Here is a 16,277-nt window from a genome sequence, read left to right as displayed (position 1 = left end):
AGTTTGTAGTTTGCCTTTTCATTCTTTCAACAAGGTCTTATGCAGCACAAAAGTGTTTAATTTTGATGAAGTCCAATTTATCGGTTTTCCTTTTCTGGATCATGCTTTTTCTATCAAGTCTAAGAAATCTTTGCTTAGCCCTAGATCCCAAAGATTTCCTCCAGTGTTTTTTTCCTAAATCTTATATAGTTTTATATTTAACATTGAAGTCTGTGATTCATTTCAAGTTAACTTTTGACAAAGGTCTAAGACTTAGGCCGAAGTTCATTTCTTACCCATGGACATCCAATTACTCTAGCACGATTTGTTGAAAAGGCCATCTGTCCTCCATTGGATTGCATTTGCGTCCTTGCCAAAATTAAATTTGGCATATTTTTGAGTGTCTCTTTCTGAGTTCTCTATTTTGCGCCACTGATTTATGTTTCTCTCTCTTTGCCAATACCAGTCTTGATTCCTGTAGCCGTAGCATAAATCTTGAAAGAGAGATTGATTCCTCCCACTTTATTCCTCTTTTTCAAAATCATTTTAGCTATTCTAGTTTCTTACCTTTCCATATGAATTGTACAATAATTTTGTCTATATCTACAACAGTCTTGCTGAGATTTTGACAGGAATTATGTTAAACTTGCATATCAATTTGGAGAATATTGACATCTTTACTACACTGAGTCTTTCCACTTATGAACATAGTAAATCTCTCCAATTATTTGGTTTTCTTTGATTTCTTTCATTAGTGTTTGTAGTTTTCAGCATACAAGTCCTGTACATGCTTTGTTAGATTTATTCTAAGTATTTAATTTTTATGAACAATTATAAATGATATTATATTTTAACTTCAGGGACCACATTAATTGGTAATCTATATATAAAGACAGTTGAGTTTTGTGAGTTTATCTTAATAGCTTATGACCTTGCTGAACTTACTAGTTCTAGGAGTTTTTTGTAGATTTGTTGGGATTTTCTACATAGAAAATCATGTCATCTGTGATAAGGGGCAGTTTTCTTTCTTCCTTTACAACCTGTATGCCTTTTATTTCCTTTTCTTGCCTTATTGTACTGGGTAGAACTTTCAGCAGTACATTGGATTAGAGTGGTCAATGCAACATACTTGCCTAGTTCTCGATCTTAACAGGAAAGCATTCAGTTTTTCACTATTAAGTATAATATCAGGCATAGGTTTTTAATGTTCTCTAGTTGAGGAAGTTCTTCTCTATTCCTATTTTGCTAAGAGTTTTTAATCATGAATGGTGTTGAATTTTGCCAAATGCTTTTTCTGTATCAGTTGATAAGAAAATGTGATTTTTTAATCTTTAATGCTGTGGATTACATTGATAGATTTTCAAATATTGAACCATCCTTGCATCCCTGGAATAAGCCCAACTTTTTCATGGTGCATAATTATTTTTATATATTGCTAAAGTCTATTTTATAATATTTTATTAAGGATGTTTGTGACTGTAGGGTTTTTTCTATACTGTCTTTGTCTGGTTTGGGATTCAAATAATTCCAGATTCATAAAATGAATTGAAAAATGTTCCCTTCTCTTCTATTTTATGGAAGATATTGTATAGAACTCATGTTAATTCTTCTTTAAAAACGGGATAGAATTCTCCAGTGAAATCATCTGGCCTGGAGATTTCTTCTTTGGGAGATTTTAAATTACAAATCTATTTTTCTTAATAGCTATAGAGCTATTCACATTTATCTATTTAATGTTGGGCGAATTTTGGTAGCTTGCGTTTTTTGAGGTATGGTCTATTTCATCTAAGTTGTCAAACTTACGTTTGTAAAATTGTTCACAGTATTCCTTTATTATCCTACATTTTTCCATTTATTTTTGCTCATCTTTATTATTTTCTTTATTCTGCTTAGTTTTGTTGTGTTTATTTCAGATGTCCTTTTTTCTAAAAATAGAAAAAAAGAGTATTAGGGATTATTGGATTATTAGGGAGCTTAGATTATTGATTTTCCTCTTTTATAACGTATGCATTTAGTGCTGTAAATTTCTCTCTCAGCATGGCTTTTGCTGTCTCCCACAAATTTTGATATGTTATATTTTCATTTTCATTTGGTTCACTGTCTTTTTATATTTCCCTTAAGACTTCATGTTTGATTCATGGATTACTTAGAAGTGTGTTGTTTAGTTTCCAAGAGTTTGATGATCTTCCTGTTATCTTTCTGTTATTGATTTCCAGTTTGATCCCATTGTGTCAGAGAGCACACTCTGTATGATTTCAATTTTTAAAATTTTGTTAAGGTTTGTTTTATGGCCAAAAATAGGGTTTATTCTGGTATATGTTCCATGGACACTTGAAAAGAACGTGTATTCTGCTGTCATTGGGTGGAGTAGTCTATAAATGTCAATTAGATCCTGTTGGTTGCTTATATTGTTGAGTTCTTTTATATCCTTGTGGGTTTTCTGTTTAGCCGTCTATCTAATTGTTGAGTTTTGCTGAAGTCTCCAACTAAAATTGTAGATTCATCTGTTTCTCCTTTCATTTCTATCATTCTTTTTCACATATTTTTCAGGTCTGTTACTTGGTGCATACACATTTAAGACTGCTATGTCTTCTTGGTGGTTGATCCTTTTATCATTATATAATGTTCCTCTCTGCCTCTAGTAATTTTTTTTTATTCTGAAGGCTTTTGATTAATGTTTACAAGATATATTTTTTCCATCCTTTTACTTTCAATTTGCCTACAGCATTACATTTGAAGTGAGTTTCTTGCAGATGGCATATAGTTGAGTCATGTGTTTTAAAACACTCTGCCAAACCATTTCTTTAAATTTTATGTTTAGTGTAATTATTTATATGGTAAGGCTTAATTCTACCATTTTAATTTTTGTTTTATGTTTGTTCTATTTTTTTGTCACTCTATTTTGTTTTTCCTGCATTCTTGTTGGTTACTTAAATATTTCTTAGAATTCCATTTTGATTTATCTGTAGTGTTTCTGAGTATATCTCTTTGTAAAAATTCTCTTTAGCAGTTGCTCTAGGTATTAAATTATATGCATAACTTATCAGTCTGTTGAAATCATCATCTTATCTCTTCAAGGGAAGTGTAGAAATCTTTCTCTTTATGTCCTATTAACCTCACTTGTTTACCATAACATTATTTTAAATAGTCCTCTATATACATTCAGAACCACATGAGACAGCATTATAATTTTTGCTTTACCATCAAACATAACTTAGAAAACTCAAGAGAAGGACAGTTGTATCGTTTTGTAAAAGACATATTTTTGCTTACCGTGTTCTTTCTTCCTTTCTGATGTTCCAAGGTTCCTTCTTTTATCATTTCTTTTCTGCACAGAGAATTTACTTTAGCCATTGTAGGGTAAGTCTGCTGGTGGCAAATTCTCTTAGTTTTCCTTCATCTGAGAATGTCTTTGTTTCCCACTTCCTTCCTAAAGGATATTTTCTCTGGATGTGGGATTCTACATTGACTTTTTTTCTTCCAACACCTGAAAAATGCTGTGCCATTTCTTTCTGTCTTCCATGGTTTCTGATAAGAACTTTTTTGTTGTTCAAATAATTTTTCTCCTATAAGGTGTTCTTTCTCTCTTGCTGTTTCAATATTTTTTCTTGGTTTTTAGTTTCAGAAGTTTGACGATTATGTGTCTTTGTGTGGATTTCTCTAGTCAGTTTTATCCCCTTTGGGATTCACACAGCTTCTTGAATCTGCAAGTTTATCTTTTGCCAAATTTGGAAAGTTTCATCCTTTATTTCTTTGAGTAATTTTTTCAGCTCTGCCCTCTTTCTACTCTTGAGACTCCAATGACACTCTATTAAATCTTTTGTTGTATCCCCACAGATCCCTGAAGCTGAGTTCATTTTTTTTTCAGTCTAGTTTTTCTGTTTTTCAGATTTAGTAATTTCTATTGTTCCACCTTCCAGTTCACTGATTCTTTCCTCTATCTCTTCCATTCTGCTATTGAGTTTTTATTTCCATTACTGTATTTTAGAGTTCTGAAATTTCTATTTGGTTCTTCTTATATTTTCTATTTCTTTGCTGATATTTTACTGTTTCATTTGTTTGTTCAAGTGTATTTGTAATTACTCATTGAAACATTTTTATATGGTTTCTTTGAATCCTTGTTAGGTAATTCTAACATCTTTTTATCTCAGTGTTGGTATCTATTAATTGCCATTTTTCATTCTGTTTGAGATCTTCCTGGTATGACAAATGATTTTTGATTAAACCTAGACATTTTGGTATTATGCAATGACATTCTTGATCTTATTTAAACCTTCCATTTTAGCTGACTTCCTCTGACACAGTCCCAGAAGGGGAAGGAAGGGGTGCTGCCTCATTACTGCTAGGTCGAGGTAGAAGACCAGGTTCTCCACTCTGTCCCCTTTCACACCTGAGAGGGATCCCCTCATGATTTCTGGGTGGAAGTGGGATTTCCAGTTCCCTGCTAGGTTTCCTATGATACCATCCTGGCTGAGAGTGGTAGAAGTGCCTTGTTAATGATCCCCACGTGGCCTCTACTGATGCCACAAGGCGTGTGTGTGGCCTCATTACCACTGGGCACTGGTGAAGTTCTGACTCTCCATGAGGCCTTCTCCAACACAATCTCAGCAGTGCCAGGGAGAACCACCTCATTATTGTTGGATGGAGGTAGAAGTCCAGGCCCCCAACATGGTCTCTACTGACACCATTTGGGGCAGGCCTCATTCCCATCCAGGGGCAAAAAAAGTTTCCTACTCATCCTTCTCTGACACCACCCCAGGGAAGGTTGGTGTGTTTCATTACAGCCTGTTGAGGGTAGAAGTCTAGGCCCTCTATCAAGCCTCTGCTGGCATGGGTGGGGTTACAATTTTTTTCTGTGGTGTTTGGCTGGGGTAGGGCGGTTATTGCCTAGTTTTCTGTCTTTCTAGGCTGCCTCCTTCTTGGTCTTTTGGCTACAGAAAGAAAATTTTTGTTGAAATTTATTTTCTTGGTGCCTGTGGCCTTTCCAGGTTGCCAGTGTCTTCATCTCTAAGTCTGGAATATATAAGGCAAAAAGAAAACCCAGAGAATTCCCCACTGAATCATTCCATGGATCTTGAGGTCCTTAGCTATTCTGCTTTTTTCTATCCATCTTTCAGAGTCTTTTTTTCTTTCTTTAATGTATATAATGTTCAGGAGTTTTAGTTGTTCTTAGCAGGAGGAACAGAAAAGTACATCTACTTCATCATTTCAGAAGCCCTCAGCACTTCTGACATTTGGGGCTAGATAATTGTTTTTCAGGACCGACCTGTGCAGTTAGGATATTTAGCAGCATCTATGGCCTCTTCCCACTAAATGCCATTAGCACCCACAATTGTGACAACCAAAAATGTCCCCAGATGTCCCTTGGGGAAAAAAAATCACCCCCAGTTAAGATCCACTGTTCTAGATTATAATCTTCTTGAGAATAAGGCCCATTCTTGTTCATGTCTGCCTTCTCTCCAGTATATAGAACAGGGCTTTGCACAATATAGCAGGCACTTAATACATTAAGAATAGAGATGGATGGGTGAGGATACATTTATCTGAGCTCTTCAACTCAAAGTTGAACCAAATTAAAGCACTTTAGTTTAGTTCTATGAAATCTATAACATCTCTTCCATTTCTGGAATTTTGAATGGTATAATCAAATTTGAAAGTGAAATAACACTATATCTCAACCAGAAGTGCAACTTTCACCTAGTATAACTACTTTGGAAAATTGTTTGCCAGGATCTACTAAATCTAAACCTAAACATATTCTATGAATCAGCAATTTCATCCCTAAATATATCTCCAACAGAAATGATAAGTACTATAACATTCATAGAAGAACTATCTATACCAAAAAAATCCTGGAAACTATAAAAATGCCCAGTGGTAGAATGAATAAATAAATTATGGCATATATTCACACAGCAATGAGAATGAGTGGACTACAAGTAGGTCTAACAGAATGGATGAATCTCCCATAATATTGAGTGAAAGAAGTCAGATACAAAATAGTATATACTGTATGATTCCATTTCTATTAAAGAACCCAATAAGAGGCAAAACTAATCTATGCTATTGGGAATCATGAGAATAACCATATTAGCTGGCTGGGGCTGCCTTAACAAAGTAGCATAGACTGGGTGGCTTAAACAGCAGAAATTTTTTTTTCACAGTTCTGGAGGCTGGAAGTCCAAGGCCAAGGTGTCAGCAAGGTTAAGTTCTTCTGAGACCTCTCTCCTTGGCTTGCACATGGGTATCTTCTCCCTGTTTCTTTACATGGTCTTTCCTCTGTGTACGTCTGTGTCCTACTTTCTTCTTCTTATAAAGACACCAGTCATACTGGATTAGAATCCACCCTAATGACATAATTTAACCTCAATTATCTCTTCAAAGCCCCTCTATTCATATACAGTCACTTTTAGTGGTACTGGAGGTTAGGACTTCAACATAGAAATTTGGGGTGGGAGGACACAATTCAGTCCATAACAATATCCTTGGTGGTAGGGACAGTGACAGAAAACAGACATGCGAGAAGCTTCTGAGCTGCTGAAAGTGGTCAATTTCTTAATCTGAGCACTGCTTTCATGGTGTGCTCAATTTGTGAAAGTTCATCATGCTGTTCACTATTCTGTATGTATGTTATATTTCAATTATAAGTTCAGTTAAATGAAAGTGAAAGAAAAAAGAATCCAAGATGAAAGAAAACAGACTTATGAAAAGGATGAACTACAAAATGAGCTGCAGTTAAGCTGAATTATTTAAAGCGTACCCTAATAAGGAATTATCACATGGTCTCTGGTACCCAGGCATCAGATTAATCTCTTGGCTTTCTTAGTCCTATCAATTACTCTCCGGAGACCCCTAAAAAAATACTTTTTTCCCTTCTTGTCCTAAGTAAGAAATTTTTCAAGGCAGAAATTAAAAATAACTAAATACTCATCATCCTGATTGAGTCATGACTGCTCTCCTTTAGCCTGCAGTCAGCGTCTCGTGAAGAAATTGCCAAACAGATACTTCCCTCTTTTTAAAAAAAGACCGTCCACACCTCTTAAGGACAGGTGACACACTCACTTGAGGAAACTCTCTTTTAAAGCAAATCACTGAAATTCAGAAAGTAATGTGCTTATTACCAGACAAAGGCCAAAAAGGTGGATGGGAAAGCATGTAAATGCAGTGCAAGTAAACCAGACTTTACAGTGGACAGTAATTAAAAGCGGTAAGGCAAAACCATCAAATGGCTGCTTCCTACCTGAGGCCACTGTGCTAACAGAAAATACCTGGACAAAAACACTGTGAACTGGAGTAGGTTAGATGCTCTCAGAGTACAAAAAAAAAATCTTGTTTAGGTTGCTAGTAGTACTTTTGGTTAAAAAACTGCTGGAAAAATTCTAATTAAAGAGTAAATCTGAGAATTACAATGCCAGCTGAGATGGAGTGGCGTATACCTTCTTACCAAGAAATGGTAGAACAAAATTAAAATAGTCCGATAAAATAAAAATAACAACAAAAATCTGTGTGAAAGCATAGGCGAGCCACCAGGGCAAATAGGATTGGTGGAGCAAGATACCAGCGAAATGAACGCATTGAGTTGAGCTTGGCATTCTCTAGCTGTTCTTCCCTCGAGGCACCTGCTGATTCAAAAGGAGCACAAGTGGAGGGGCGAAGAAGCCAGGCAGAAAGCTGGGTGAAGGGGCAGAGAAGCTGAGCTGGGCCTCTGTCAGTCTCAAGGGGATTGGGAGGCACAAACAGGAACTCAGAGCTTGTAGGGCAGCTGGAGAGAAGGAAAGTACAGAGAAAGGAGGCTGACAGTCTCAGTAAAGAATTCTAGGCTGGCAGTCATTTACTTTCACCACTTTAAAAATGTCATTCCATTAACTTCTAGCTTCTAGTGTTTCTGTCAATACTAAGTGTTGACAAGGTTGTCTAGTAACTGGCACTCTCAGCCACTGCTGGGGAGAGTATAAATTGGCACAGCAAGTCTGGAAAACAGGTAGGCAGGATCCGGTAAAGCCAAAGCGTTATGTGCTGCATGCCCGGCAACCCTGCTCCCTGGGACAGACCGAGCAGAAATGCGTACACACGTGACCAAAAGACATGCACAAGGATGCTCAGAGCATTCAAAACCTGGAAACAACCCCAAGGTCCATCAACAGTGGGATGGATTAATTTTACTGTACTTACATAATGATCTACTATACATCTGTGAGAAAGAATGACTTTGCTATTCACAAAGCCGTGGCTGAATTTCACATATAGAATGTGGGAAAGAAAGGAGTTCATTCTGCATGGTTCCATTTATATAAAGCTCAGTGACAGCAGTCACAATTGTGTTACCTTTGGGAGGTTCAGTGTAATGACTCGGGGATCCCGGTAGCCTTCTGGGGTTCTATTGCTCAACACAGCTGACAGACACACAGCTTGTTCACTTTGTGGAAATTCAACAAGCTGTGCACTTATGATCTGTTCACTTTCTGGTATGTATGTCAAACTTTAACAAACTTATTTTAAAAAAAGGAGGAAGTCTAAGACTATCATTTAGCAATATCATCTGAACATATGTCATTACACAGCAGCCACAAGTATTGGATGACATATAACCCATACCTTTTGTAAATGTACAGATGAACTCTCCAGAAAGTAAGGGAAATCCCAGGGGCCAACACTGGGTAAGGTATTGATTTTTTCACCCTGGGGGTCGGGGGGACTGTTAATAGATAAACTATAAGAAGATGCAAGGCCTTGGGTCCTTACGGGGTTTACAGCTAGAGTAGAGATCCCTGTATAGTGGTAGAAACCCTGAAGGGCTTATATCCTAAGTGTAAGATTGCCTAAAAGGAAAAAAAATCCAGCTTTAGGTAAAGTAAAACAAAAAGGTTGTCTGTCTCAGCCTGGGCTCTGTCTGACAAAAAGTCAACAATAAAGAAGGCTTTCCTGACAATTTGTAACCACGGGGCTTGTCTTCAGTTGAGCTGGGGATCACATTTATATTTCCTGCTTACACCAGATAATGTATATAGAAACAGTCGTCAAGGGACATGCCCAGCTTTTTCTTCACTTTCACAGAAAAATAGTGAGCAGCACAGAAGCTAGAACCAAAAGGATACGTGTCCCTCTATCTTAAGATTTCTCTTGGTCTGATTTTATATCAGCAATAACTTTGAAAGAAGGTTCTGCCTCAGAGGGAGGCATCTGCACTTCATAATTAAGAAGGAACATAAAATCCTTGGCGGCTTAGGTATCCTCCTAAGAATAAGCCTTTTAAAAAACTGTAATGTTTTTGACTTGACATTTAATTCCACAGACTCTTAACACTTATACAGTCCCTCTCTCAAGGAGCTTTTAATCTTGTAGCACAGAGAAAAGTCACAGGCAAAACCACATGGATCTGAGCATGTGACACTCAACTCTTGTTTTCCTTCATGAGTCCCTTCAAGTGCTCCCTCATATAATATGATTTCAAGATCCTTTCCCATTCTGGTTCACAAAGTCAAGAAAACTGCACAGATTTATAATGGGTGGTTGATGAAATTAAGGTTATTGCAAAGGAAGTGCTCAGGGACCAAAGATGAAATGGAAGCCCAGCAAGTGAAGCAATGAGAGTCCATTATGGAGGGCATCTTAAATTCTCATTTCTAGGGAGGGAGTATGGTACCATGAATCTGTAAGTGCCAGAGGCAATAACAGTGTGATAAAGGAGGAAGTACTTACAAACATATTTTGAAACTAAGAGTGATGGGGAACCTGAGTTACCTAGAAGTGGCTGGCTGAAGCCACCACTGCTGGTCAGAGCAATTCTAGTTAGGGCAAGGCTTTCTTGATGCTTATTTGACCAAATGATGATTCACAACAACACTGTTGAACCTGTAAGCAAGCTTAGCCTCAGCCACTAAGTCTCTGTGTGCATCCACATGACTGAAGTTAGCTTTTGAAGATTCTTGAAATTCAGGCCATCCCCTAAGCAACTTGGGATGTGAGCTTATTCCATAGAGATAAAGTTAAATACATGAAATGATTTTTTTCACTTTCAACAAGTTACTTTCATGTCATATGATAATTAAAACCTATATATATCACAAAATAAACAAAAAACCAGGGATGTCCCAGAAAGCTGGATGTCTTTCCATAGCAGCTACTGAGCTGCCCTTCCTAAGCCTGTTGGTAATCCTATAGCTGCTTCAAATGAACTAATAACAAACAGGAAAAACAAATATAGGGTTAGTCAGTAGATTTCAGCAATTAGAAACATTTTATATTTTAATCTAATAACAATGGCATTATTTTCATTATTCGTACAATCTGGAGAAAACCCAGAGGAAAGGCAAGGTGGCTCATGAGAAACGTGGCTGGTCAAGAAAGAAACTGAGCATGGCTTCATCTCTTCTCGCTTTAGTCCTCACTCCTTACCTGATGTCCAAGGCCCCACAAAACAACCTGGCTCCATGACTCTACCCCTACTATTGTTCGACATAAACTAGTTGCCCTACCCAGTTCAGGTCTCTCCAAATCCACTAAACTTGGGGAACCCTGTCTCCATGCCTTTGTTCTGAGTGACTTCCTGGAAGACACACCCTCTTCAACCTTTACCTCTATTGACCACTTGTTGGGCTGCTGCCATCTTTCCAGCCCATGATACTGTCACTGGCCACCTCAGCCCCCAAGTAGCAATTCTTCCCTTAAACTGCCACAGCATTTAATGCCATGTTTCATCTGGCGCTTGCCTGTGTCCTGCTATTTTGACACTTGATATGTTCAGATCTTATCTCCCCAGCTAAACTGCCTGTTCCTTGAAAGAAGAAACCAGATTCTGATCTTTCACTGCATGGTCCCCCAAAGGGCCTGGCATGGTTGTTCTGTGTCATGAACCTGAGGGCATAACTTTCCATTTATCTTTAAAAATTTAAGGACAAAAAGATAAAAGTGGGAGGAAAATAAAAGGGAAAAGAAGAAATTGTGTCAAGATCTCTGATACTGTTAGGTATCTGTACACTAGAAGGATAGATTTGACCTCAAATGAAAGCATCAAGATGGAACTTACTCAAAAAAAAAAAAAAGAAGAAAAGAAAGATGGAACTTTCTCTTTTTCTGAGAGGAATTCAAGCTGAGTGCTACTGGCCGCTGGTTTTTCTTTGTGACAGAGACATACTTGTGGACCACCAGACTTGGACTGGACCTCTAAGAATTATGACCCAAAGTCCAAGAGAGCACCGAGTCACAATGCTCCCTTTCCTCTGCATCATCTCTGCTAGGGCAACACTGAGAGAACACTGCCCCGTTTCCTGTACAGCAGCTCTGGCCAGTGGCAACAGTTTCAAAAGCAAATCTGCCAGCTTTGTCCCAGCAGGAACCAGCACAAAGGTTATTGGCTATACAAGCAAATTATCCTGTTTTTGTCCAGAATCACTGTTTACAGTGGTTCTCAAATTTTGCTGCATATTAAAACCACCTGGGGAGCTTGTAAAAATCCTTATGCCTGGCTGCACCCCATGCCATTTAAATATGAATCTCTGGGAATGGACCCAGGCATCAGTGTTTTAAAATTTCACCCCTTCATTTCAATGTTCCGTCAAGTTTGAGAAGCAGTGGTTTAACCAGGTCCATCAGCAACCTACCAAAACGTTCGTTCTGCAGTGATGATGTTAGAAAACTCTGGCTCATTCTGAAATGAGCACGTGACTGCAGAAGGCAATGTGGACAGGACTTATCTTTGATTACCCAGATGGCTGGATATCTAGCTTGTGACTAAGCCAATCTTTAGTTTCTCCATATTTTTCTCTTCCCTTTGATCTTTCCCATTAGCATGTCTACCTCCAAGTAAACAAGAGGAATCTAGCAATGACAACACTACATTTCACTTTCTAGTACTGGGGAGACAAGCTCCCAGGTGTTCTTGCCTGTGACTGTTCATTAGAATCACCTGGGATATTTAAAAACACGCATGCAGGGCCCTCATCTCAGAGATGCTGGCTCAATTTGTGTAGAGCTGTGGTTCTTAATACATGATGTGCACACCAGCAGCATCTGCGTCACTTGGGAATGCTTGAGAAACTCAAATTCTCAGGCCCAATCTCAGACTTGCTGAATCAGAAACTTGGAAGAAGGGAGGGCAGAGGGAGGCAGAAATTTGTGTTTTAATAAGTCCTCCAGAGAATGATGATCATGCTCAAGTCAGAGAACCACTGGTATAGGCAGGCACAGGTTCCAGTGATTCTGAAAAGACCCACAGGTGTTCCTACTGGGTAACCTAGGTGGGGACTCATGGGGTTAAATAGTACTGGCTTAGGTAGATGACACTTGTCTCTTAATTGCAGTTTCCATGCTCTCCCAATATCCAGTCATCCGGGAGACACAAAGTGCCTTTCACTGGGCTGAGGATGAGCTCTTGCATTACGTTGAAAAAAACAGATTTGGTGTTGGTGTGTTCAGTCATTTGAACAACTGAATTAGATCAGCAGCGAAGCCCATCTCACCACTTGCTCAAACATTTGTCAATAAAATGCTCTGTCCAAATCATCTCCCCATCAAATGAAGCGACTTTTCTCCAAAAATAAAACAGCCAATTAACAGTGACTCCATAGCCAAATATAACCTCCTTTTTAATTCAATAGGATAAATGAGATATGATATGAATACGAAGCATCTCCTTCATTTTGAAATGGGCCTTTGAGTTGAAATTTCATGCTTCGATGGGCATCCATCACCCTTCAAAGAGAACTTAATAGTTTAAAAAGCTCAGGGTTTTTATTGTGCAGTGATGACATTCAGAATTCTAGCTTTCATGCAGTCTCAGGATAGAAGAAGCCTCTGGCAAGCTATGTAATAAATGGAGTCTTTATATGAACATCGATTTATACTTTACATAAAGGAAGTTACTATGCAGTGACTAACGCTTCCAAGAGTGGATTACAGGCCGATTGTTCTCTTCTTGTCCTGCATTTGGCTGGGACTGGGGCTGGGAAGTATCTCACCTCTTTTGGAGCTCCAACAATGCTTCACGAGAAAGGGGGCAATCCTATGGATCAGTTCATGTCTCTGAGTCTCTGATGATAAGTTATTGGTGTGGTATGAAAGATCTACTCTTAGCTTTAGACAAGAGAAGCGGTTGAGATGGCAAGCATGCCTCTCTCTCTGCATGTGTCAGAGTCAGCAGGGCTTTTCACTCACGGACAGCTCTGGGGACCCCAATCTGTCTACTGAGAGTTTACCTCGAGGACAATAGATGTCTGGAGCCCATCGGTTGCACTCATAATTGTCTGCCGCCTTTTCACAGGTGAAACACTTAAATCCACCAGGATATGGTGTGGCTACAAAAAGGATCAAGAGAAAAGATTAACGTTTTAGACTGAGCACAGAATCTTGAATTGTGAAGTGAGACATTTTCATTTTTTTAAAAGGATTCTCAAGATAGCCTGGCAGTTTCTTAAAAAACTAAACATGCAACTACCATATGATTCAGCAATTGCACTCTTGGGCATTTACCCCTGAAAAATGAAAACTCACACAAAAAATCTGTACAAATCTTTACAGCAACTTTATTCATAATAGCCAAAAACTGAAAACCACCCAGACGTCCTTTAAAGGGTGTATGGTTAAACAAACTGTGGTATATCCATACTATGGAATACTAGTCAGCAATAAAAATGAACTATTAATACATTTAACAACATGGATGAATTTCCAGGGAATTATGCTGAATGAAAAAAGTCAGTCCCAAAAGGTTATATGCTGTAACATGATTCCATTTAGGTAATATTTTTAAAATGAGGAAATTTTAGAAATGGAGGAAAGATTAGTGGTTTCCAGGTGTTAAGGATGGGAATGGTAATAGGGAGGATTAGAGGGAGGTGGGTGTGAGGCCAACAGGAGGAATCCTTGTGTTGCTGAAACTGTTTAGTGTCTTGACTTGGTAGTGGATACACAAACCTACATGTGATAAAATCATGTAGAAATAAATACACACACACAAAATACACACAAATGAACACATGTAAAACTGGGGAGGTCTGAATAAGACTGGTGGATTGACATATCAATGTCAATAACCTGGTTATGTTATTATTCTACAGTCTTTCAAAATGTTCCCACTGGCAGAAATTGGGTAAAATATACACAGAATCTGTCTACATTATTTCTTACTTTTGAATCTACAATTATCTCAATACAAATTTCAACTAAAAAAGGCACTCTGGCTTTCCAACAATTTATTTTTGTGTCAACTTATGTAGGCATGTCAACATGTAAATATAAATAATAGGTTCAATCATTAAAAATCTTCTGATGTTTGACCATTCTTTACCTACAAAATTGGCAATTTCTTTGGTTCAATCTAATATTTTTATCGGTCAGATGTGACATGGTTAAGAATTCCTGGGAATGGTAAGTATCAGCTAAGAGGAGAGTCTTCATTGCTAAAATACATGCTGTCTGTGCAGAGGTGACCCTCTTAAGGGGCCTCTCAGGCCCATGTCCAATGTCCAGTGTCCAATGGGGTAGCATGCTGAGGACACGTGGGGATGTGGATGCACTACAGGGTCCCAGCTCCAGCCCAAGGGATGCATAATTCCAAAAAGCCCTCCTATTGATCCCCTGCTCTCCTCACCCGAGTCATCTCTTCCTGCCTTCCTACGAGACCGTCCTCCAGGTTCTTGTATTCCTCACCCTGCATCTACGCTCAGGTGGGAGGCATCCCATGAGTCATGCTCTAGAGAGGGCCCAGCACACCAGGCCTCCTTGGCATTTAAGGACAAGGATCCACAGGGAATGTCAGGCCTTCTCACCAACAGTGAGAAGGCTGTGTTACTGGCTGCTTAGCACTAATCATTTGCTTGCTTTGCTGCTTAGAGTTTTGCCTTTCATAAACAGAACTTGTGTTTTTGGGTTTTTTTTTTAATTTGTAAAATTACCTGGCTTCTTTGAAAGCTGCAAACACTCAGACACTTCATCTGCAGGAGCCAAGTGTTTGCCCTCACAGATGGCTGAGCCTGCATTTCCCACTGGTGGAAATAATCATCTCAGGGTAAATTGCTTTGCCCACATGGAACCAATTAAGTATGTTATCAAAAATAAATGAAGGAGGAGGCAGCAGCTTAAGGCCAGAATTATGGGCCAGATATAACTTTGATTTTCACCTTGCCTCGAACAGCTGCCCATCCGTGCACTTTCTTCAAATATTTCATAGAGCCGACTCTGATAATATCCTAACATGAGCAAAAGTCAAAAACTGTCTAAAAAAGACAGCTAACTGGACCTTTTTCTGGGTCCATTTGAGAGTTCTATGTTCCTCCAAGTAGTTGATGACTCAAATTCATAAACAGAATGATGGTGAGTACATGGGTCGTTTTAGAAAATAAGGAATGGAAAGCAGCTGAGACATAGCCATCCAACTGCTTCTTACCAACGAGGAAATTTCACCAGGGCTAAACATGCTCTCCTTCCCATGGAATTATAATAAAACAGAAGTAAACTATTTTGTAAAACTACACAAAAATAATTTTCATATCTCCCCATCCCACCACCCAGATAGATGGGTTACATTTGAGTTAAAATATTCTAGTTTAGGTCAGTACATGCCTGAAGAATTCAAAACAAACAAGTTCTTCTATTCTAAAGCCATTCAATATTCTCATGGACATTTTAATTAGCTTGCTTTCATAAATAACATTATGAGAAAAACCATATGAAATTTTTAAGAAATTATCATGATAGGATACATTACAATATAGCTTCACAATCAATTTTAAAATAGTTAATATACAAATACGTTTAAAAGATAGAACTTTAAAATAGTTGGTAGAATTATCAAAGTAGGAGTTTTGAAAAAACGATGTAAAAAACTTGTCAAAGAACAGCATTTCTCAAAAAATGATCATATTCGCCAGGGTTTATGACTGCAAGCTAGCCGTACCACTTCAGATTGCATGATTAATTCACCGGAGCATCCAATTTTTTCTGTCACTGCAGCCAGTAAAACTTCCAGCTGGAATGTTGGATTCGTTATTCCTGGAAACTGTCCCATCAAAGAAATAAATTAAGAACTTTGAATGAAGATTGACGATCCAGCCATTCCAAGAATAAACTTATGGAGAACCTAGCATTAATAAGTTCTAGTGTTCCCAAATTTGGATCATTTAATAGACTCTTCAGAATTATCTTTTACAAGACTAGTGGCATATTACATCAAATACTGTCATTTCTTATACAAGTAGGCCTGAACTCTGAAATTAACTCAAAGTATTTCAAAATTTAAACAGATATACGAGCTAAAAAACTATGGTAGCAAAATAATCCTTTGTTTCAAAACATTTATGCCT

At 38.1% G+C, this 16,277-nt stretch overlaps 1 protein-coding gene across 7 annotated transcripts in view; it reads right to left on the bottom strand.

Moving 5' to 3' along the window:
• The window catches only part of LYPD6 (LY6/PLAUR domain containing 6), a 127,537-nt gene that overhangs the window by 10,596 nt on the left and 100,664 nt on the right, over positions 1-16,277 (bottom strand). For 6 of the 7 annotated variants that reach the window (XR_546813.2, XM_008531828.2, XM_008531806.2 and 3 more), the window contains one exon: positions 13,173-13,271. The exons of the other annotated variant lie outside the window; for it this stretch is intronic. Coding sequence is in view for 5 of the 6 variants with exons in the window: in XM_008531828.2 (XP_008530050.1) it covers positions 13,173-13,271 (99 nt within the window). In the remaining variant the exon portion in view is untranslated. The remainder of the gene's footprint in view (positions 1-13,172; positions 13,272-16,277) is intronic. 7 annotated transcript variants of the gene reach the window in all.

This window comes from Equus przewalskii, chromosome 17, assembly GCF_037783145.1.
Source record: "Equus przewalskii isolate Varuska chromosome 17, EquPr2, whole genome shotgun sequence".
Lineage (NCBI taxonomy): Eukaryota > Metazoa > Chordata > Mammalia > Perissodactyla > Equidae > Equus > Equus przewalskii.
Note: the sequence above shows the minus strand (reverse complement) of the source record. Positions and strands in the feature narration are given on the sequence as shown.